Raw genomic sequence first — 22,678 nt, forward strand, 5'->3', positions numbered from 1 at the left:
GTTGCATAGCAATGTGAATGTACTTAGTTCCTTTGAACTTAAAAATGGTTAAAATGGTAAATTTTGTTATGTAAATTCTACCGCAATAAAGTTCAGAAAAGTTAATTTGTAAAATAAGCATAATGGCTCAGCAAACAAAACCCAAAATATCTTCCAAAGACCTGATAGTATTATCACTAATGAAAGAATGTTCCACATCAAGAGATACTGGTCAGCAAAGAAAATTTAACAGGAGAAAGGATGGGCTGGCGCAGTGCAGTGGCTCATGCCTGTAATCCTGGCACTTTGGGAGGCCGAGGCGGGTGGATCACGAGGTCAAGAGATGGAGACCATCCTGGCCAACATGATGAAACCCCATCTCTACTAAAAATACAAAAATTAGCTGGGTGTGGTGGCGCGCGCCTGTAGTCTCAGCTACTCGGGAGGCTGAGGTAGGAGAATCGCTTGAACCCGGGAGGCAGAGGTTGCAGTGAGCCGAGATCACGCTAGTGCAATCCAGCCTGGCAACAGAGCAGGCTGTCTCAAAAAAAAAAAAAAAGAAAGAAAAGAAAGGAGAAAGGAAAATGGCAATGTATTTTTAGCACTAGCCAACTCAAAGAATGTAAGACACATGTGACTCAAGTGGAAAGGGCTGCATCAGGCTTGAAATATTAGCCATTAAAAGCACCAAACTCATGTCTATTGTTTCCATTCCATATTTACCAAGCAATCTTCTGGTTATAATTTGGATTTAGCCTTCATTGTAATTTGGTCAATAGAAGGAAGATAATGACCGGCAAACTCAACTATCCTCGCTCCCCCATAATTGCATTTCTCATAAACAAATACATTAGTATTAATGGCTTTTACCATTTTATTAGCAGTTTGTGGTGGGTAACTCAGTACTCCCGAGTCCAGTCACTTCCAGACCTGATAAACCAATTTCAAGCCTATAAAATAATCAGATATTGAAACTCAAGTAATCACACTATGGGCCTGCCAGGCTGTGTATACATATCTGTGGCAAGCCAACGTGGCTTTCCCCAAGTAATACGTCTCTCTGAATGCACTTTCCATTCACATTTTCATAATTCTGTATTGCATTTTGTCTTCTGCCTATAGACTCAGATCCTTGAGAACAGAGAATGGACCTTATCTGTATCCTTAATAACTAATAAAGTTCCTAGCACAAAGGAAGTAACCCAATAAATATGTAATAAATGAAAATAAAACCTAACCTAGTAGAACATAATTAGGAAATAAATATTGAAAATTAAGATTTGGGCCAGGCGCAGTGGCTCACGCCTGTAATTCCAGCACTTTGGGAAGCCGAGGCAGCTGGATCACGAGGTCAGGAGTTCAAAACCAGCCCATCCCTACTAAAAATACAAAAATTAGCTGGGCATGGTGGGGGGCACCTGTAGTCCTAGCTACTCGGAAGGCTGAGGCAGGAGAATCGCTTGAACCCAAGAGGTGGAGGTGGCAGTGAGCCGAGATGGCACCACTGCACTCCAGCCTGGCGACAGAGTGAGACTCCATCTAAAAAAAAAAAGAAAAAAGATTCTTCTATGTATTAATATATAATATGTATTAATAATACAATTTTCCTCTGAAGGCTACAAATGGAAAGTTAGACACGCAGTATCTGAGACAAAATAAGCATATCTAGATTCAGCTGGAACTCTTGATTTATGTTGAGCTTACATAGGCCGTATTTGTTGAGAATGCCCATGAGTGGCATTCTAGCTGTATCTGCATAAAAGTACAGACAGGACTCAGCATACATGCCTTTCCCCCAATAACCCTCTCCTATGTTACAATAAGAACACAGAAAATGTACACCTTTGCTAAATACATGTGACTTGTGTGTCACTTCACATATATTCGGTCAAGGGAAAGATAAAATTCCTTACTAATGTGCCCTAGAGTTCTCCTGTTTCACATAATACAGCATTTGTACTCAACACTGGCCAAGAGTGCCTAGATGAGGAATCTACCACTGATAGCACACACAGGATCTTGCTTGTCTTGACAGCACAGAAGAGCATTGGGATACACCTGCTGAACATAATTGGAATTGTAAGAAAAATAATACCTGATGTGAAAGGTTTTATGTTCAAACTGGATTCCAGTGTATAACAGAAATAACCTCTGACCCCTCTAACAGTATGACTAATTTTTCTTAACCTTTAGGTTTTAATTTTTCTTTTTTTCCTTTTTTAGGCCAACAGTGCACCCTAGAGAAAATGTGAGTTATTTTCTCTTCTAGCAGTTAAGAAAACAGACTCCAGTGCCAGATGGCCTGACTTCTAATCCTAGCTTTGCTTTTCCTAGTTGTGTGACCTCCAAAGCACCCAAACTCTGTGGCCCAGTTGCCTGTAAAATGAGGACAGAAACTACTTCATGGGATTGTGAAAGAAATTAATCTACAACAGGTGCCTGGTACATAGTGCCACTTTATCATTATTGTTATTGTTATACATAAAGGAAATTTTTGAAAAACACAAATTCCAACTAAAAAACCTCAACCATATTCTGGTAGTTATTTACTTATTTATCTGTATCTACCTCTAGACTGTACTCTGGCTTCCCAACATGTTGTTATGGGATTTACTTATCTTTTATACCCAGAGCTTCACAACGTGCAAAGTGCAGGTATATATGCCAGCCCTGTACAACAGTGGATTCTAAGGTCCTTGCTTACTAAAATCTTAAATACCAGCGTGGGAGAAGACTGACTCTTGAAATAAATCTGTTCAAACTGTTCAAAACAAAGTTCACAAACCAATAAAAGAAAAAAAAAAGAAAAAGCAGGTGCAAGACTCCGAAAACATACCATGCTGAATTTCGTGTACATAGTAAGCAAGGACAATAAAATGCATTATGAAAATAGGATTTTTTAAGGCAACTGAATATTTACCACAGCCATTTTTTTTTTGAGACAGAGTCTCATTCTGTAGATCAGGCTAGAGCGCAGTGGCGCGATCTTGGCTTACTGCTACCTCCGCCTTCCGGGTCCCAGTTCAAGCAGTTCTCCTGCCTCAGTCTCCCGAGTTTTGTTTTGTTTGTTTTTTAATTGTAAAAATAAGCCAGTCCCTTTCTTCCTAGTGAAGTGGGAGAAACGGTTTACACTGTCCGACCAGAAACACTTCCGTTCTCTGGGAATCCGGCTAGGGGGCGCCGCTAGATTCCATCCTGTTTCTCCGATGAAAGTATCAGGTACCTCACCCCTCCCTTTAGATTTGGTGATAATTCCCTTAAAAATAGAATGATGAATAATCTACCCCATCCTTTTCTCACAGTAGCAACCAAATTCCAGCCAAGGGCAAAAAAAAAAAAATACTTTTTAATGTAGCTTAAGTGTTTGGAACTTGATGTTGTGTAGTCAGACAAACCTGTATTCGGTCTCCGCTGGATCAGTCACTAGCTGTGTAATTTTACAGAACTCTCATCACCTGCAAATCTGGGGGAAATGCAGGCGCGCACAGAAGAGAGTTTCGGGCAAAGACGGCCTTTAAGCTTTTCCTCACTAAGGGTGCGGCTCTCTAGTGAAACAGCAGCTAGCTCTGGAAAGGACCTTGCATGGTGTCGATGACATCACTTCCGGGCGCCAGGTTCGGGTTTTCTCCCGCAGCGATAAGGGCAGTCGACAGTCTTTACTAGGGAAAGGAGAAAAGTGCTGGCTACTACCGCCCAAGAGGAAGGTGGGTGAAATTGCTCACTCTTCACCCCACTGACGCTTTTGCGCACCTGGAAAAGCGGTTCCAGTTTGCGCCCTTCGCCGCCTTAGAGCCTACCGGAGACCAGCGCTCCCCAAGTCACGTGGGTTCACACTGCAGCTTTCTTGGCCGGAAAGGGTAGTGCTTCGCAAAGTCCTCCCTGTCCAGATTTTGTTAATGCAAATCTAATTCCTCTACGTTGTGTCTGTCTGGGCTGCACTTCCCGTAACTGCGCTCTGCAAATAGGTCGCTCATCTCTAATCCCTGGGATGCCCTGTGTCCCTTTAGTGTGGTGGAGAATGAACCTGCTTTAACACCCAGAAAGTTTTATAACGGATGATATGGGGGCATGAAATTAGGTACTTCGCAGTGTGAAAATACTAGTGTGCTTTAGTGATGGGCTGCTATTATTTTGGGGGAAAAGGATTTGGGAAGATCCTTGTTATGACAAAACCTATAGCAAAAAGTGGAGATTTAATTCCAAAGATTGTAATTAAGGATAAAATAGGTGTTAGGTTGCAGTTGGTGTGTGTGTGTGTGTTTATGTTAACTCTTGTTTTTGAACCAAATGATCCAGTTTTATTTTGAAAGGTGTTTTTAGGAAATAGAATACATTAACAGTATTTTTATCTGTTCCATCTGCCTTTGTTGTTTGATTCTTGTTAGAAAAATCCATATTTTGTCTTAATTTTAGCTGTCAGAAAATAAATAGCACTTTTCAGAGGACTCTGTCAATTATTGTACTGTATATTAGCTGTCTTAATAATAAGTCTTTTGGTAGGAACAGCATGCAAGTAATAATAATACTAAAAATTTTTATATCTGACCCGTTTTCCCCCTTGGAGAATATTATATTCATTCATAATATTATTTATATTCACATGTTGCTATAGCCTTTACAAAATTTTGGTGCGTTTTTACAAACTGTCCTGTAATTCTATAAAACTATATATTGAAAAATAAGCTGGCTAATGTCAGATGCAAATAATAAGTTGTTTCTGTAATTCTGTTTCAGGAATTATCTATAGAGTAAGTATGCTAATCTTGAATAAGACAGCAGGAGTTTTTTTTAAACCATCAAAAAGGAAAGTTTATGAATTTTTAAGAAGTTTTAATTTTCATCCTGGAACACTATTTCTTCACAAAATAGTACTAGGAATTGAAACCAGTTGTGATGATACAGCAGCTGCTGTGGTGGATGAAACAGGAAATGTGTTGGGAGAAGCAATACATTCCCAAACTGAAGTTCATTTAAAGTAAGTAGACATTATCTTAGTTATTTCCACTTTTTTGGAAAAAGTAAAATCATTCTTTTGTATTTGTCATATATAAAAGTTTTCAGGAGCTACTGTCTTATTCCTTTTTGCAAACACTTTTAATAACTGCTATTTAGAAAACCTCAAACACCTCATCTTGGCTTTTAAGGGTCTTCACAATAAGGTCCCAACCTTAACTAATTCTGTTGCCAAAAGATACTGAGCTCATTCCCAGCTTCAGTATTTATCGATGATTTTCCTTCAGTAATGCATTCCTTCTTTTCTCCATTTCTATGTTTCATGGTCTCAGCTGAAGTTGTAGGAAAACTGTGTTAGTCATTGAAAAAAAAAAAATCCTGTTCATATTTATACATATAAGTTGTGTTAGTACTTAAATAAATAATAATACACTGTTGTATTAAAGCATAGAATGGTGCAAGGATTGTAAACTGAGATGTTTGTAGAGGACCACTAGGCAGGTTACCTCAATAAATGGACAAAATAAAAAGTGGAAAATGTCTGGAGGAAGTCACCACTCAGCTCTAGCCAGTTGTCATGCGGGAATGCAGGACCTGTGTTATTAGATTATTATAATTTTCAAGAGAAAATGGAAATCCAGATTTTTTGTGTGTGTGTAAGACAGAGTCTCACTCTGTCACCAGGCTGGAGTGCAGTGGCATGATCTCAGCTCACTGCAACCTCCGGCTCCCGCATTCAAGCGATTCCCGTCTCAGCCTGCCAAGTAGCTGGGACTACCTGTGCACATCACCACGCCCAGCTAATTTTTTGTATTTTAGTAGAGACAGGGTTTCACCATCTTGGCCATGATGGTCTCAGTCTCCTGACCTCATGATCCACCTGCCTCGGCCTCTCAAAGTGCGGGGATTACAGGCATGAGCCACCATGCCTGGCCGGAAATCCAGATTTTTAATGTTGTATTTCCAGATTTTTAAAATTAGTAGCTAATTTAAAATATATTAAAATACTCTACAGATGAGTATGCCTTTAAGCTATCAATTGACAACATCTGAATAGTGAAAAAGCCTGGTATTTTGGAATCACAGTCCTGTATTTGAATCCTGAATTAAGCACTTGGTATTGGCTCTGTAACTGTAGGCAAATTCCATATCTTCTCTGATTCTGTTTTCACATTAGTAAAATAGGAAAATTGGCTAGGCACAGTGGCTCACGCCTGTAATCCCAGCACTTTGGGAGGCCAAGGCGGGCAATCACGAGGTCAGGAGATCGACACCATTCTGGCTAACATGGTGAAGCCCCGTCTCTACTAAAAATACAAAAAAAAAAAATTAGCCAGGCGTGGTGGTGGGCGCCTGTAGTCCCAGCTACTCGGGAGGCTGAGGCAGGAGAATGGCGTGAACCCGGGAGGCGGAGCTTGCAGTGAGCCGAGATCACACCACTGGACTTCAGCCTGGGTGAGAGAGGGAAACTCCATCTCAAAAAATAATAATAAGTAAATAAAATAACATCTGCCTCATAGAATTATGGGAGGGTGGCGTTAGAAATAATATATGTAAAGAGGCAGATTAAGCCTCAAACAATAACTCTGTGAAAGGGACTGTGTTGGATATTAGTAAGGCACTGTGAAGTACTGCAAAGTCCTTGGTTTCAGGAAGCTTAACTTGATTATGGAGACATGATGTCTAGACCTACAAGGAGAATTAATAGTGCAAGGCAGCATAAAGTAAAACAAGTGGTGCAAACAGTAACTATTATTACCGTGCCTTCACAGTCCTTTCAGTTTTTCCTGAGTGCACTGAACTTTTGAACATGTAAAAGTTAATGGCACAGAAAGGACTACCCTGACCACTTTATCTAAATTAGGTACTCCCATCCTATTTATTCTGTATCATCATATCCTGCATATTTTCTTTGTAATATTTTCACAATTTATACATTTGCTTGTGTATGTATAATCTCAGTAGAGTCTAAGTGCCATGGTGACAGGGGCCATGTCTATATTAATCACTATGCTATACCTAGTGCCCAACACAATGTTTGACACATCACAGGTGTTCAGTGGCCTTTTGTTAGGCCTTCAGTGAATGGAGATGGAAAGAATATTATAAACTGGCTTTGTTAGTTCGTTCTTGCATTGCTATAAAAAAATACCTGAGACTGGGTAATTTATAAAGAAAAGAGGTTTAATTGGTTCACGTTTCCACAGGCTATGTAGGAAACATGGCAGCATCTGCTTCTGGGGAGGCCCCAGGGAGCTTTTACTCATGACGGAAGGCACACTGGGAGTAGGCATCTTACATGGCAGGAGCAGGACCGAAAGAGGGGGTGAGGTGCTACACACTTTTTTTTTTCTTTTGAGATGGAGTTTCACTCTTGTTGCCCAGGCCGGAGTGGAATGGTGTGATCTCGGCTCACCGCAACCTCTGCCTCCTGGATTCAAGCGATTCTCCCCCCTCAGCCTCCAGGTAGCTAGGATTATAGGCATGCTCCACCATGACCGGCTAATTTTGTATTTTTAGTAGAGATGAGGTTTCTCCATGTTGGTCAGGTTGGTCTCGAACTCCCGACCTCAAGTGATCCACCCACCTAGGCCTCCCAAAGTCCTGGGATTACAGGCGTGAACCACTGCGCCTGGCCCACACTTTTAAACAACCAGATCTCATGAGAACTCATTGACTATGGCGACACAGTACCAAGGGGAAAATATGCCCCCATGATGTAGTTGCCTCCCACCAGGCCCCATCTCCAACATTGGGAATTACCGTTCTACATGAAGTTTGGGCAGGGATACAGATTCAAACCATATCACTAAGTGAGCATTGTCAGCAAAGGCAAAGAAGTGAGAAAGTACTGGACATTCAGTTTAGCTAGACCATAGGTCACTTAAGGAGCCTACTGGGCAAACAGGCTTCAGTGATACCATTCACCTGGCGCATCTCAGCATTTTTTGAATACCTATAGCTGCCAGGCAATACTTGGGGCATTGGGGATACAAATATAAATGAGACATATGACCCTTGCCTTTGAACAGCTCACCATATAAGTGGGTTAGAGTGTAGGCTTATATTCTGGTTCAGCCATTTACTAGGCTTATATTCTGGTTCAGCCATTTACTACATTTGATACTGTGCACAATTTTTTGTGCCTCAGTTTGCTTATCTGTTAAATGATAATAATTACCACTAACTCAAATTAGTGTTGTGAATATTAAGTGTGAATTTCTTTAAAGCTTTTGGGGCATTCTTGATGAATAGCAAGGGCTGAATACAAGCTAGCTATTAGTAACAATAGTAGTTCTACTACTACTATCAGTAAAAGTGAAGAAGACAGTAAGCAGACCATTGTGAAACAGAATGGAAAGTGCAGTAATAGAGGATTACTTGGCATGAGGAGTCCCTTTTTCCAAGCCAGAAACCTGAAGGACATCCTTGACTTCTCCCTCACCATTCCACATCCAAATCAGTCATTCATTCATAGTAAATCCATCTCCCAAATATTTTTTGCAACTTTCCTCTGCTTTCTCACTGATTGAGTTCAATCCTTTATTGTCTTTTGCATAGACTCTTGGCTATAGCTTCAAGCCTCAATAGTTTCCCTGCCTGTTTATTAGCTTTGTTCCCTAATCCACACTCCATACTGTCTACAAATCATAGTAAGACAAAAATACATTGTTATTATTAATTCTTTGAGAATAAAGCCATGTTCTTATTTGGCCCTAGTGTTTAGCATAATCCCTGGAAGATAAAATACACAGAAAAGGCATAGAAAGGAAAGAAGGGAGGCAAGACAGAGAAGGAAGGAATGAGTGGCAGGGAGATAATTTAGATTTGATGCCTCCCAAATTCCACGAAACTAAAGGTTTTGAGTAGGGGAATAACAGGGGTAGCACTGTGCTTTAGAGTATTCTCTGGCAGCAATATAGGATGGACTCTAAGGATCAAAGGACATAGTTAGGAAAGTACAATTAGAAGACTGTTGAATAAATAGACTGAGATGAGGGCTTTTGAGACTTGGCAGTGGGAGTGGTGGTAAACTTAAATGGGGAGAGTGAAGGAGAGAAAGGAAGTAAAGATGAACTTTGAAACCCAAGGGTTCTCTGATGCCACTAACAAAGATGAGGAATATAAGAGAAAAAGTAGCTTTGAAGAATTAAGGAAAATTATATTACAATGTGGATGTGTTGAAATCAGATCATTTCATTTATATCCCCCTCACTGCCTGAAACAATATTTTAATTGCTCAGCAAATATTCATTGAATGCAGTTACTGAGGATTTTCATTTCTACGCATAGAACTAGTAGGTCTTGCCTTGGCAGTTATAGAGACTCTGTGTGAAAAAGCACCTCTAGCAGCACCCTCCAAAAGGAGAGAAGAGCCAGCAACTCCTCTTTGGAAATCAAATGAGAAATTTTTATGGAAGAAATTTAACTCAAGTAGTCCAGATGAAAACACAACCAATACATAGAGTACTACATAAGTATATAAATGAATTACTGCACCAGTGAACTGCTGCCATCACTGTTTACAGCACTGGATTCCACACTGATTCTATTATCTTGAACACAGTTGTTGACATATATTTTTATTAAATTATTGCTTTAGGATTTTTTAAAGTCTGAAGTATTATCATGGATCTGTTTTTCTTGATATTTGATTTGATCTTTCAAGAATATGATTGTATTTATAGTATAAACCTCTGTTATGAATTAGAAAAGATCCCAGGTTTGTTAGTAGGAGACCTGGGACATCTTTCTTACTGTATTACGTAATGATGTGACACTTGCCCTGGTGAGCATTGTTTCCCAGTATGAAAGATGAAGGGTCTGAACCAAAACAGCGTGAGTGTCCTTCCAGTTTAAAAAAGCTTTGCTTTGCTCTCCTGATGGCTCATAGGCTGAATCATGTCTGCCCCTCAAATCAGGTGTACACCAATGTGTTTCTTTTTTACTAGCACTTGAGAAAGTTATTAAGTATTTTCTTTTTCCCTGGGTATCATGTTCTATTATTATTTTAGAAAAAAGTCGTAACTAGTACTGAATATATGGTATATATGATATTAAAATGATAATTTTGCAACAGCTCAAAGTTAAAAGGTTAATGTTACTCACTTTGCTATGTGAGCTGTGATTACTACCATTAGCCACAGACACCAGTGCCTCAACTTTTTATGTACCTATTGTGATTTAATCAACGTAAATAAAGGTTTGTATAGTATTTTTGAAGTTAAAAAAAAAAAAGAACTAGTAGGTCTTGCAACATCAAATATTTGAAGATGATTTTTTTTGAAACTAGCAGTGCAATTTGCAGACTCTATTTTATTGCTCTAGTTCTCATATTGTAAATCAATCACATGGTAGCAAATTTATTGCTAGCAAATTTGTCTCTTAGTTCTTTACAGTTGACATTTGGAGTGGCCATCCACCATCCTACATGGACCAAAAATCCAAATTACCAACTCTGAGCACCAGATTCCCAAACTGTATTTCAGTATTGCAAGCCATCTGCTGTCCTGCTGTGACCTCAATTGGAATGTGTTTTAAAATAAACTCATCTTCTTTATAAAACTGTCTTCATGTTTGTCTTTTAGAATTTGTTTTCTCCCAGTCATTCCAGCTGAATAGCTGAACAAGCTTTGATGCCTTAGTCCCCCTGTCCCCTTATATTCAATTAGTTATTACAGTTCTTAAGGTTCTCTGTCCCTTTCTTTCCATTCCCACAATCACCCAGTTTAACATATAATCATTTTACACAAATACTTTCACAGTAATCTCTCTTAAATTCTTCTGTCAGCAAGGAAATTAATTTTCCTTAAATACAATTGTTTCCTGTCCTTCCCATGCTCGAAACTTGTCTGGAATGCTTTGCAAGATTATTTTGGTGATTTCATTTGTCAACAAACAAATCCATGGGAGTTTGTTGTGTATAAGTTGAAAATGTCAGAAACATTATCCCCTTAATTAGTGCTTACTGAGTTTTAACCATAGTGTGCTATGTTAGAAGGCACACAATTAGAAAATACTTGACTTACTCAGCTATGTAATGATTAACTTGAAGACATGCCTTTAACTGTAATATATTATCAGTTTTCCTCATTTTTACAATCTTAAAACTACAAAAAGCTGTCTTTCTTTCAGAACAGGTGGGATTGTTCCTGCAGTAGCTCAACAGCTTCACAGAGACAATATTCAACGAATAGTACAAGAAGCTCTTTCTGCCAGTAGAATCTCACCAAGTGACCTCTCAGCAATTGCAACTACCATAAAACCAGGACTTGCTTTAAGCCTGGGAGTGGGCTTATCATTTAGCTTACAGCTGGTAGGACAGTTAAAAAAGCCATTCATTCCCATTCATCATATGGAGGCTCATGCACTTACTATTAGGTTGACCAATAAAGTAGAATTTCCTTTTTTAGTTCTTTTGATTTCTGGAGGTCACTGTCTGTTGGCATTAGTTCAAGGAGTTTCAGATTTTCTGCTTCTTGGAAAGTCTTTGGACATAGCACCAGGTGACATGCTTGACAAGGTAATTATTTAAGAATTAATTTCTCCATTCTTTTTTGTTACGTTGTCCATTTCAACTAAGTAGCAATCAATGTGCTACCACCATTCACCTAAATATTTCTGAATGATATCTTAATAAACTGAAAAAAATTTACAATGGTAAGAAAAAATACAAAGAGTAGTACACAATTGTATAATTCTTAGCCTTTCCTAATAAAATGTTAAGAGGTTCATATCTGTACATAAAGGCTGAAATAGTTTGCAGATACAGTTATGTATTTTGTCAAATAATATATGTGAAAGAACGTGCTTTGTAAACTAACATACTGCCAAAAAGGTAAAATAAGAGAATATATATAGATTAACATGACATTAAAGACGCAATGCGCAGAATTAAATCACACAATTGCTGACACCACAGACAGGTAGGGTTCCCCCCCCCACCCTTTGTTTTAGAACACTACAGAGGCTACTGCCATATATATAAAAACACTGCTTTCCACAGTGAAATAATAGGAAGAAAGTATAGGACAAGTTCTTATTATTGACATTCATCATTAAGCAGTCATTGTCAACTTCAAGCCTATTTTCCAACCCCAATAGAAGAGCAAACGTAGATGGGGCAGTGATTGGCCTCTTATTGTTTGGGTCATCATAAGGAGCAGAGTTGTCTGCTTACCTGAATATCAGCTGTAGTCTATATTTGCCAAAGTATAGCATGTTTTATTCCTTGAGGGGGGTTTTGTTTTGTTAGTAATTTTCAATTCATTTCCTTTGCATCTTTTCCTTTCAAAGTATTTAATTTTATGACTCTAAAAAAAATACAATTTTTTGATAGGTGGCAAGAAGACTTTCTTTAATAAAACATCCAGAGTGCTCCACCATGAGTGGTGGGAAAGCCATAGAACATTTGGCCAAACAAGGAAATAGATTTCATTTTGACATCAAACCTCCCTTGCATCGTGCTAAAAACTGTGATTTTTCTTTTACTGGACTTCAACAAGTTATTAATAAAAGAATAATGAAAAAGGAAAAAGAGGAAGGTATATTTCTAATTAGTAAAGTTGAACAGATAAATGTTCCTGGATTGTGCCTAAGAATGCCTGCTCATTTCTGCAGGTATTGAGGAGGGGCAAATCCTGTCTTCAGCTGCAGACATTGCTGCCACAGTACAGCACACAATGGCATGTCATATTGTGAAAAGAACACATCGGGCTATTCTGTTTTGTAAGCAGAGAGACTTGTTACCTCAAAATAATGCAGTACTGGTAAGTTTTATTTCATTTTAAAGTAATAGTTACACTTTGCAATATGTTACTTTTTTCCCAAGACCTTGACCTGGTGTTTAGGATGAACAGATCTTTATGCCGTATGCTAGCCCTGACAGTATGAAATTATGCAGGATAGGAAAGACTAACAGCCATTTCTTGTACTAGTTTGGCAGCTTCATGGGACATCTGTATAGCTTCTATGGCTCATAAGGCTAAGATCGCATCCTCTTGTTGGATTTAAAAGAGGGCTTACAATAAGGAAAGTAAATGCAGTAACTGCTATCACTATTTTTAGAAAAATAGATGGATTTCCTTCATCATTTGATGAAATTCCTTTGTTTGTTTGTTTTTTAATAAGCCAGTCAAATTTAGCAGTGGGAGGTGGTATACCAACTTTTGTGACACTAATGTTGATAAAGTTCTGATAATCCATTATATTGTACCAGCTGAAATCCCTTTAATTGTGCTTAAAAGCCTTGAGACAAACATCCTGTTTAACTGTATCTTAAACTTTATTCATTTAAAAATTACAAACTAAAATGGGAAAATGTTTAAATGTTGGTAATTCATAGATGAAATTTTACTTGGATATCAAAGAATAATTTTTTCAGAGTTATGTAGTAAAATGCACAAAATATTTAATAAAAAACTTCAGAGTCTAAAATGGTTCTATGATTGTGATTATATTAAATAAATATTTAGATGAAAGATTGGAAGAAAATATGCAAATTGCTAATAATGTTTGTATGCTATTAGAATTGTTAGTAATTTTTTTCTTTCCAAATTTTTATTATGTAGATATATCATTTGCCCATTACCCATCTCAAAATGGGATAGTTTATTATTGTATAATGCTGATATTTTCCCCAGGTTTAATTAGCAGCTTGGTTCCTATCCATATATGATAGTTATTTTGGTTTTCTCAATTCCTTCAGGTTGCATCTGGTGGTGTTGCAAGTAACTTCTATGTCCGCAGAGCTCTGGAAATTTTAACAAATGCAACACAGTGCACTTTGTTGTGTCCTCCTCCCAGACTGTGCACTGATAATGGCATTATGATTGCATGGTAGGCCACAGGATATATGTGCTTCACTCATAACTATGTAAATATTAATTGCCATTTTATCATACTAAACCTTGTTCCTTCAGATCTTGGAGCTATTGATTTTATTTTAATGATTCTTATTTAGGAACGGTATTGAAAGACTACGTGCTGGCTTGGGCATTTTACATGACATAGAAGGCATCCGCTATGAACCAAAGTATGTGATATCATTCATGATCTTTATGCAAGTTACATTACTTAAGACAAAGCCTGGATTTTGCCTTTATATATGAGGTTTTCATGACATTCTGGTGGTACTTGAAGGAAAGTTACATAAATTTCTTTCATGAACCTAGTTAAGGTTGATACCATATGAGAAATATTTTTGCTGTAGTATCAAATTATAAAAATCTTGACAAGTTTAGGTGAGTTAGAAACAGGTCATGAATAAGAGTGATGAATTCCCTCCTTTGGAACTCGAATGTAAACTGTGTCCATGGCCTGGACTTTTGCAATGTCAGGAACATCTCAGAACCAGCAAGTATGCTGGGAAATTTAAGGAAAACATGCAGAAAGCATTCAGGTGTGAGAGTGGGTTGTGATTATGCTTTCACACTGGCAGCTGAGAATTGGCCAAAAGATAGCTGTTTCCTGCAAGCCTTATTTCCTCTCCCAAATCAAAGTTCCAGTGAATAGCACAGCTTTTTCTTTTACTTTTTTTTTTTTTTTTTTAAAGAGTCTCACTGTGTCACCCAGGCTAGAATGCAGTGGTGCATTCTCGGCTTACTGCAACCTCTGCTTCCCACATTCAAGTGACTGTCATGCCTCAGCCTCCTGAGTAGCTGGGATTATAGGTTCACACAGCTGTGCCCAGCTAATTTTTTGTATTTTTAGTTTTTGGGTTTTGTCATGTTGGCCAGGCTGGTCTCAAACTCCAGGCCTCAAGTGATCCACCCACCTCAGCCTCCCAAAATGCTGGGATGACAGGTGTGAGCCACCATGCCTGGCTGGTTTTTCAAATTACTATCAAATTCTGTTATAAGTTAATTCTGGAATAGTAAAAGACAATTATTTTCATGATCTAACATAATTATATTTTAAACACTGTTTCATCTGATGTTTTAACTTGTCAGCATTGGCCAGGCACAGTGGCTCATGCCTGTAATCCCAGCACTTTGGGAGGCTGAGGCGGACAGATCACCTGAGGTTAGGAGTTCAAGACCAGCCTGGCCAACATGGTGAAACCCCCATCTCTACTGAAAATACAAAAATTAGCCAGGTGTAGTGGCAGGCGCCTGTAATCGCAGCTACTCTGGAGGCTGAGGCAGGAGAATTGCTTGAATCCTCGAGGCGGAGGTTGCAGTAAGCTGAGGTCATGCCACTGCACTCCAGCCTGGGTGACAGAGCGAGACTCCATCTCAAAAAAAACAAAAAACAAAAAACAAAAAAAAAACACAACTGTCAGCATTATATTCCGTAACTTGACAGTTGTGCTATACGTGAATTACATGTATGCTGATCATGAATGAACTGAATTGAGTTAGTAGTACCGGAAGGCATCCCTTTGATACCTTGTCTCAGATAGAGTATATCCTCTGATTCAGTTGTGCCACCTTGTGGCAGTGTTGAGGCTGGAGATGATGGCTTTTTCCAGGTTGGGATTCAGTCAAAGCAAAGCCTTATCTTGAACAACATGGTAGAAAAGCAGAAATCTGAAGCAAAAATTAGTTACTGAGGAGGAACAGAAAAAGACAGCAGGAACTAAGACCTCTTTGGCCAGTAATGGCAAAAGATGGTAGAAAAGGGGCAAGGCAGTTTTTGAAACTTCAGAGAAGAACCTATAGAAAGCTAGGACATTTCTAAAATGTGAATGGACACAGGTTTGACTTTAGCTGTATGGCAAAAATGTTTTTACCTTTTTAGCTTTGTAGAGAATTATAAGACATTTTTCATTATTTTTATATTTCATTTTATGTTTTTAACTTATTTACAATATTTGAGAGCAGTAAAACTGTTTCTTTCAAGAACATCTCAAAATTTAGATTTCTTATTGAGACTACCTTTCATTATCCTGACTTGAGGTCCCAGTATATTTGTAAGTATTTAAGAATCATCACCACATATGATGAATTAAACATTTGATATTTATATTGTCATAATTCTAAGCAAATAGTCTGCAGAACTAGTGATGGATCATGAAGCAAATAAATAATATGATTTGTCTGCTTATGATGTAGATGTCCTCTTGGAGTAGACATATCAAAAGAAGTTGGAGAAGCTGCCATAAAAGTACCACAATTAAAAATTGAGATATGATTTCTGCTGTTCAAAAAAGTCCCTAAAGGTAGTGTTAATGTTAAAATTAAGTTTTTATTATTTTGTGTATCAAATTGTAGAAGATATATAATATTAATTATTCATCAAGAATTCTTATTTCTTTTTTATGTTTGATGTTTTACCTACTCTTCTGAGATACTGTACTGTATTAAAGCCTTACAAGGGAACATAGCTGTTTTTTTTTTAATTATTAAAAACCAAAATAAAACATCTTTTGAGAAAGGAATGTATTGATGTTGGCAAGTAGAAAGAAAAACTTTGGAAGAAGCACAGTAATTTTGCTGAATTCTGGCTCTGTATCATACAGGCCTAGGACTTTCCCCCTCTTCCGCAAATCAGGATAGGAGGAGCTGCTTTTTAACTCCTACTGAAACAAGAACCTGACTTTATAATGAGAGAGCAGTTTTATTTTTTTTTATCATTATTATTTTTTGGAGATAATCTCCCTCTGTCACCCAGGCTGGAGTGCAGTGATGTGATCTCAGCTTACTGCATGCAACCTCTACTCTGGGTTCAAGTAATTCTCCTGCCTCAGTCTCCTGAGTAGCTGGGACTACAGGAACCCACCACCACGCCTGGCTAATTTTTTGTATTTTCAGTAGAGATAGGGTTTCATCATGTTGCCCAGGGTGGTCTTGAACTCCTGAGCTCAGGCAATCCGCCTGCCTCGGCCTCCCAAAGTGCTGGGATCACAAATGTGCATGAGAAAGCAATTTTAGATCAAAGTCATGTCAAAGCAGACATTTCCAAATCAAGACAAAAGCTGAGTTTCTCTAACATAATATGTTATTAATTTTAAGAGTTCATGATTAGGTATCCTCTCTGGAGTAAACAGGATGTCTATGCATTTTTAAAAATTCATATAATTTGAGGTTTTACAATTTTAACATGTAAGTAATCCCTCAATTATGTATTGTACGCTTTAGTTGTCCATATACTTTCACATCAGTTATTTGAGAAATTGTATATAATCAGATGGAAATAAATGAGGGAGTTTTTTTGGATAATTTTTTTTAATCCAAACTTTGTACTGCAAATATCGTAAGATTATCACTGTTTTTCTGCCTTGATTAAAGTAACTAAATGCACAATTCTTTGAATATAACCCTCTATATCTGGAGACCTTTCTCATGCATAATTTTTTATTTTTATTTTTCTAGACGGCATCTTGCTATGTTGCCCAGGCTGGACTAGAACTCCTAGGCTCATGTAATCCTCCAACTTCAGCCTCCAGGGCCTGACTTCTCACACATCCTTTAAAAAAAACAAAAACTGTGGAGTAATAAAAATAATCTTTTTTTTTTTTTTTTTTTTTTTTTTGAGACAGAGTCTCACTCTGTTGTCCAGACTGGAATGCAATGGCTCAATCTCGGCTCACTGCAATCTCCATCTGCCAGGTTCAAGCAATCTCCTGCCTCAGCCTCCCGAGTAGCTGGGACTACAGGCAAGCACCACTATGCCCAGCTCATTTTTTGTATTTTTAGTAGAGATGGGGTTTCACCATGCTGGCCAGGCTGGTCTCGAACTCCTGACCACGTGATCCACCCACCTCAGCTTCCCAAAGTGCTGGGATTACAGGCGTGAGCCACCATGCCCGGCCAATAAAAATAATCTTTATGGGGGGATTTATAGGAGAAGTAGTATACATTTTAGGAGTGGTAGGATGGTCTGGCTAGGCCAAGATACTCAGGAAATATCTGGAATTGAATGCAAAGGAACTCTGATAACCGGAAAATAGTCCTAAAATACAGTCTTGAGCCTACCTAAAACCAGTTTCAGAGCTCAAAAGTTGCTCTCTAAAGGCTTTTTAAAATATCTACAGAAGCTTAATATTTCCATTGTTGTGAATTCTTATCCTTAATGGTGCTGGATAACACAATTTATTACTTGAATATGTATCCCTTTCTAGTATAAAATAGACCATTTCCCTCCACATTTCCTATATTTTAGTCAATCCACCAGAAAGTTGTGACTCAGCACCATTAAGGTAATTTAGAATTAAATATGAAGATTAAAGACGTCTCTTATTTTTCAGTGGTTAAGAACACAGGCTTTGCATGGTAGCTCATCTTAGTGCTTTGGGAGGCCAAGGGAGGAGGATCACTTGAGGCCAGGAATTTGGGACCAGCCTGGGCAACACAGCAGAGACCTCAGCCTCCTGAGTAGCTAGGGCTACAGGTCTGTACCACCACACTCAGCATAACAGAGACCAAGGACCTGTAGCCCTAACCACTCAGGAGGCTGAGGTGGGATGATTGCTTTGAACCCAGGAGTTATAGGCTACAGTGAGCTATGATTGCACTACTGCCCTCCAGCCTGGGTAACAGAGCAAGACCCTGTCTCAGACAGACAAACAAATAAATAATCATTCATTCACCCACTCACTCACTCACTGACTTTGGACTCTGGCACATAGAAAGCCCTAAGTACATATCGGGGAAAATAGCTGCTAATTAATATATACTTTCAATGCTTACTGCAGCCCAGGTAGAGAATGGATTACAGCAAGACCCTCAGACTGTATGAAGGCAATTCAGCAAGTGGATGGAGAAAAGGGGAGCTTTAAAGTAAACAGTGAAGCCAGGCGCAGTGGCTCACACCTGTAATCCCAGCACTTTGGGAGGCCAAGGCAGGCAGATCACCTGACGTCAGGAGTTCGAGACCAGCCTGGCCAACATGGTGAAACCTCGTCTCTACTAAAAATACAAAAATTAGCCAGGCGTGGTGGCAGGTGCCTGTAATCCCAGCTACTCAAGAGGCTGAGGCAGAATTGCCTGAACCCAGGAGGCAGAGTGAGCTGAGATCTTGCCACTGCACTCCAGCCTGGGTGACAGAGTGAGACTCCATCTCAAAAAAATAAATAAATAAGTAAAATAAAGTACACAGTGAAGCCAGGTGTTTGTATCATATTTGTCTGCAGCTGTAAAATAGGAGAAGCAGACATTGCTGTTTGAGCAAAGACATCATATGATTCTAAGCCACAAAGACTATTACCTTTTCCAGTTGCAAACCAAAGACACTCTATAAATAGGGAGAATGAGCAACACTGTTAGCTACAAAAGCCATACTTATATACTTGATGGGCAATGATTTCGGATTTTATTTTTAAATAAAACTTTTTTTTCCCTTGTAAAAATTTTTATTTTCTTTTTTAATTTTTCTTTTCTGCTTCATCCACTGACTCTCAGACTTTTTTTTTTTTTTTTTTTGAGACAGGGTCTCACTCTTGGACCTCGGCTAGTAGCAAGAGATCTACAGTAGCAAGATCACAACTCACTGCAACCCTGACTTCCTGAACTCAAGCAATCCTCCTGCCTTAGCCTCTTGAATAGGGACTACAGGTGTGCATGTCCATGCCCAGCCAACTTTATTTCTATTTTTTGTAGAGACAGGCTCTTGCCATGTTGCCCGAGCTGGTCCTGAACTGCTGAGTTCAAGTGATCCTCCCACCTTGGCCTCCAGAAGTGCTGGGATTACAGGTGTGAGCCACCATGCCTAGCCAAAATATTTCTTAAGTATACATTTTGGGTCTTAGAAGACTTATACATTTGTAATATTTATTACTAAATATCTCACAGTATTATAATAAATGTTACCATGTGAGCTACTTTGAATCAGGCCTCTTGCATGGCAATTTAAAAATGTTAACTCTTGATATATACACTAGTTATACCACTCATGTCAGTCGATAAATTTTAAGGTTTAAGTGCAGGCCTTCTTTTACAGAAATCCTACTTATTATTTGAAACCATAACTCTGACCTGATATTAAATTCCCGTAGACATGCTAAAGAAAGTCTGCTTAGTATCGAGATCAAGAACTTCCATTCAAAAAGATTATTCAGTTACATTATTTGCATATTACCACTATTAAAAATAAAAGAATTTTTAAAAGATGGCTCAGGAATCCTTTCATACTAAAATGTTTTATTAGCCTTCGGCAGGCTCTGGGTTGGCTTTCTGGACATGTTTCCCAAGTTGGTTCAAACACACTATTCTTGGTCTTGATACATTTGTGATATCTGATGTAATTGTAGATGAAAAAGAAAAAATATTATGGGAATCCTTGGTCTTTTTTGTTGCTTTGAAGAGTCCCATGAAGTTAGTTACAGGAGGTAATAAAGTCAAAGAATCTCTTGGTTGAATTTTAGGTTTTAATTTTCTTCGGTGATCCTTCCCTAAAAATTAGCCACAATTAAATGTCTCTCCTGAGAGCCCTAGGTATAGTCTCATTACTTCTAGTTCTATGTAGTTCTATTTTCTTTACATAACTAAAACATACTAAGAGAACAGATCAGTAGCTTGCTAGCTTGTTTTGTTAAGTTAGCACCAATAAAAGAACAAATACTACTTTAAACATCATTATGTAAAATAAAGAATATTTTAGCACCAAAAGAAAGTGTAAAAGGCATTATCTCAAAATGATGGACTTGACATTGAATGAAATTAATTTTACCAGAAACGTGTTACCTTGTCCTTATTTTTTCTGTTACCACAAACCTGTGAAAACTTCATCAGATCATGACTGATAAACAGATTGTTTAGAAACCATTGTTAAAGTGAAGAAAGAGTGAACTGATTTTATTCTTTTGTGTAAATTACTCTTACATTCAAGAAGCTATATAAAAAATGGATGCTCTTCTACCCATAGATATTCTATATATATTTCTATATCGCCTCCCCACATACCTAGCTTCCCTCATATACTTGCTGAATACATGAAATTGTTTCTTCTCCTTTTACTGTCTTTTTAAATTCTCTCCCTTTCTGTTTATGACTCTAGCAAACTGATCTTGACTTCTGAATGTTTCTATCCTTGATTTTCATAATAGGACAACATATCAAGTAAGACTGATTTTGGTCCTACATGAAAAGGCACTAAGCATGTACGTGAAATTAATAAGTAATTTATATTCCCTATTACATATCTAATAGGAAGGGATAAATAATATGAGATCTGGACTTTGATCTCTGCAGATCTAATCCATTCAAGTGTAATGTACCAACTATGTACAAAACTATATAGAGTATCAATGGAAAAAATGTGGTCTCTGCCCCAAGAATTCAGATAGGTAAGTTGTATATAAAACAGCAATAGCAGGATCATAATTTAAGTCATATTTACAGGTCGTTTAAATAATGACTTATTTCTATGCATGTTTGAGAAAAGCAAAATAAGACAGGAGTCACTTTCAAGTGATACTGGTAGGGAAGGCCTTACAGAAAATGATTAACATGGACTTGTAATTAGGAAGATATTTTAGGCAGATATAATTACAAAAGAAAAGTATGCAGGTAAACTTTTTTTGGGGGGGTACCCTCTACATTTTTTTTTGAGATGGAGTCTCACTCTGTCACCCAGGTCAGAGTGCAGTGGTCGATCTCAGCTGACTGCAGCCTCTGCCTTCCAGGTTCAAGTGATTCTCCTGCCTCAGCCTCCCAACAGGCATGCACCACCATGCCTGGCTAATTTTTACTATTATTATTATTCCTATTTTTAGTAGAGATGGGGTTTCACCATATTGGCTAGGCTGATCTTGAACTCCTGACCTCAAGTGATCTACCTGCCTTGGCCTCCCAAAGTGCTGGGATTACAGGCATGAGCCACTGTGCTCAGCCTACATTTTGAATTTTTAGAGATGGAATACAGAATTATAAAGTGTCTAGGCTAGAAGGTACTTCATAGATTAAAAAAAAAAAATCAATTACCTTTTTTAAAGATAGGAATTATGGATGGTCCTCCATTCTTCTCCAGACTAAAAGGAAAACATTTTTGTCATTATTAAAATAAATGAAGACATAATGCACCCAGAAAAAATATATGAAGAAATACATGAAGAGTTACAGTACCAGGTTTAATGCCTGATGGCCTAATTCATACATGTGCCTCCACTAACTCTGCATGTTACCTGTAAGTATTTTATATTCAGTCACTCATTTACTCACTTATTTACTCCAAACATTTGGAACATTAAATCTTCTTGAAGTGATCAGGGAAAGTGTTACAGAAGAAGAGACACTTCAGCTGGGTTTTGAAGAAGATAGGTCTGAGAAAGGGGTATATTTTTCTAATTCCCACAAAGTCATCACATGGGCTAGCCGTGGGAGTGACTGTGTAAAATACTACTTACATTATTTAATTCCTCGAACCAATGAAAATTATTTAGAATTATCAATTACAACAGTTATAATTTAGGTTCCCTGGCTTATCATAAAATTAGGTCACCCAGTTTAGACTTTCAGCTTTTCAAAGAATTAAAGTGGCTCCAAAGGTATACTCATCATTCTCTGTACTTAAAATTGATGTAGAATCTATGTTTGTACATGGATCCTATTCGGATGCATTATTGGATCCTATTCTCTTCCATTTTCATAGAGTTAACGTATCTTGAGTAGTTCTATTTCCTATGTATGAATATCACTACTTGGAGAGAAGACTTATAATTCAGCTACATTTACAGAAGAGGAAATATACCCATAGTAAAGAGATTCTCCTCTCCTCCCCTTTTGGGGGGACTTAAGTTCGTGATGAAACCACAACATGAGTTGAAATCCTCTGAATAAATTCTTGGCAAACTTCACTGTAACTCTAA

At 38.0% G+C, this 22,678-nt stretch overlaps 2 protein-coding genes across 14 annotated transcripts in view; one reads left to right on the forward strand and one right to left on the reverse strand.

The window, feature by feature from the left end:
- Nucleotides 1–492: 492 nt before the first annotated feature.
- On the forward strand, nt 493–19,983 carry OSGEPL1 (O-sialoglycoprotein endopeptidase like 1). Of its 13 annotated transcripts, none has more exons than XM_033230892.1 (11): nt 498–3,198; nt 3,423–3,683; nt 4,714–4,727; nt 4,849–4,954; nt 11,068–11,455; nt 12,272–12,476; nt 12,553–12,701; nt 13,640–13,770; nt 13,895–13,966; nt 15,987–16,093; nt 19,303–19,983. In XM_033230892.1, the coding sequence occupies exons 5-10, from the start codon at nt 11,288–11,290 to the stop codon at nt 16,063–16,065; spliced, it is 804 nt and encodes a 267-aa protein (XP_033086783.1). In that variant the 5' UTR covers nt 498–3,198; nt 3,423–3,683; nt 4,714–4,727; nt 4,849–4,954; nt 11,068–11,287; the 3' UTR covers nt 16,066–16,093; nt 19,303–19,983. The 13 variants fall into 13 exon arrangements, with proteins under 13 accessions (XP_033086781.1, XP_033086780.1, XP_033086778.1 ...); XM_033230894.1 differs by having other exon boundaries at nt 11,073–11,455; XM_033230889.1 differs by having other exon boundaries at nt 494–3,198; nt 3,423–3,801; nt 4,714–4,954; nt 19,299–19,975.
- Nucleotides 19,984–19,992: 9 nt separating this feature from the next.
- Nucleotides 19,993–22,678, reverse strand: part of ANKAR (ankyrin and armadillo repeat containing) — a 72,825-nt gene continuing 70,139 nt past the window's right edge. Inside the window, exons 22-23 of the mRNA XM_033230883.1 lie at nt 21,795–21,841; nt 19,993–20,263 (exon numbers count right to left, since the gene is read on the reverse strand). Coding sequence (XP_033086774.1) covers nt 20,016–20,263; nt 21,795–21,841 — 295 coding nt within the window. The 3' untranslated portion in view covers nt 19,993–20,015. The remainder of the gene's footprint in view (nt 20,264–21,794; nt 21,842–22,678) is intronic.

This window comes from Trachypithecus francoisi, unplaced genomic scaffold (assembly GCF_009764315.1).
Source record: "Trachypithecus francoisi isolate TF-2019V2 unplaced genomic scaffold, Tfra_2.0 Lachesis_group13, whole genome shotgun sequence".
Classification (NCBI taxonomy): Eukaryota; Metazoa; Chordata; class Mammalia; order Primates; family Cercopithecidae; genus Trachypithecus; species Trachypithecus francoisi.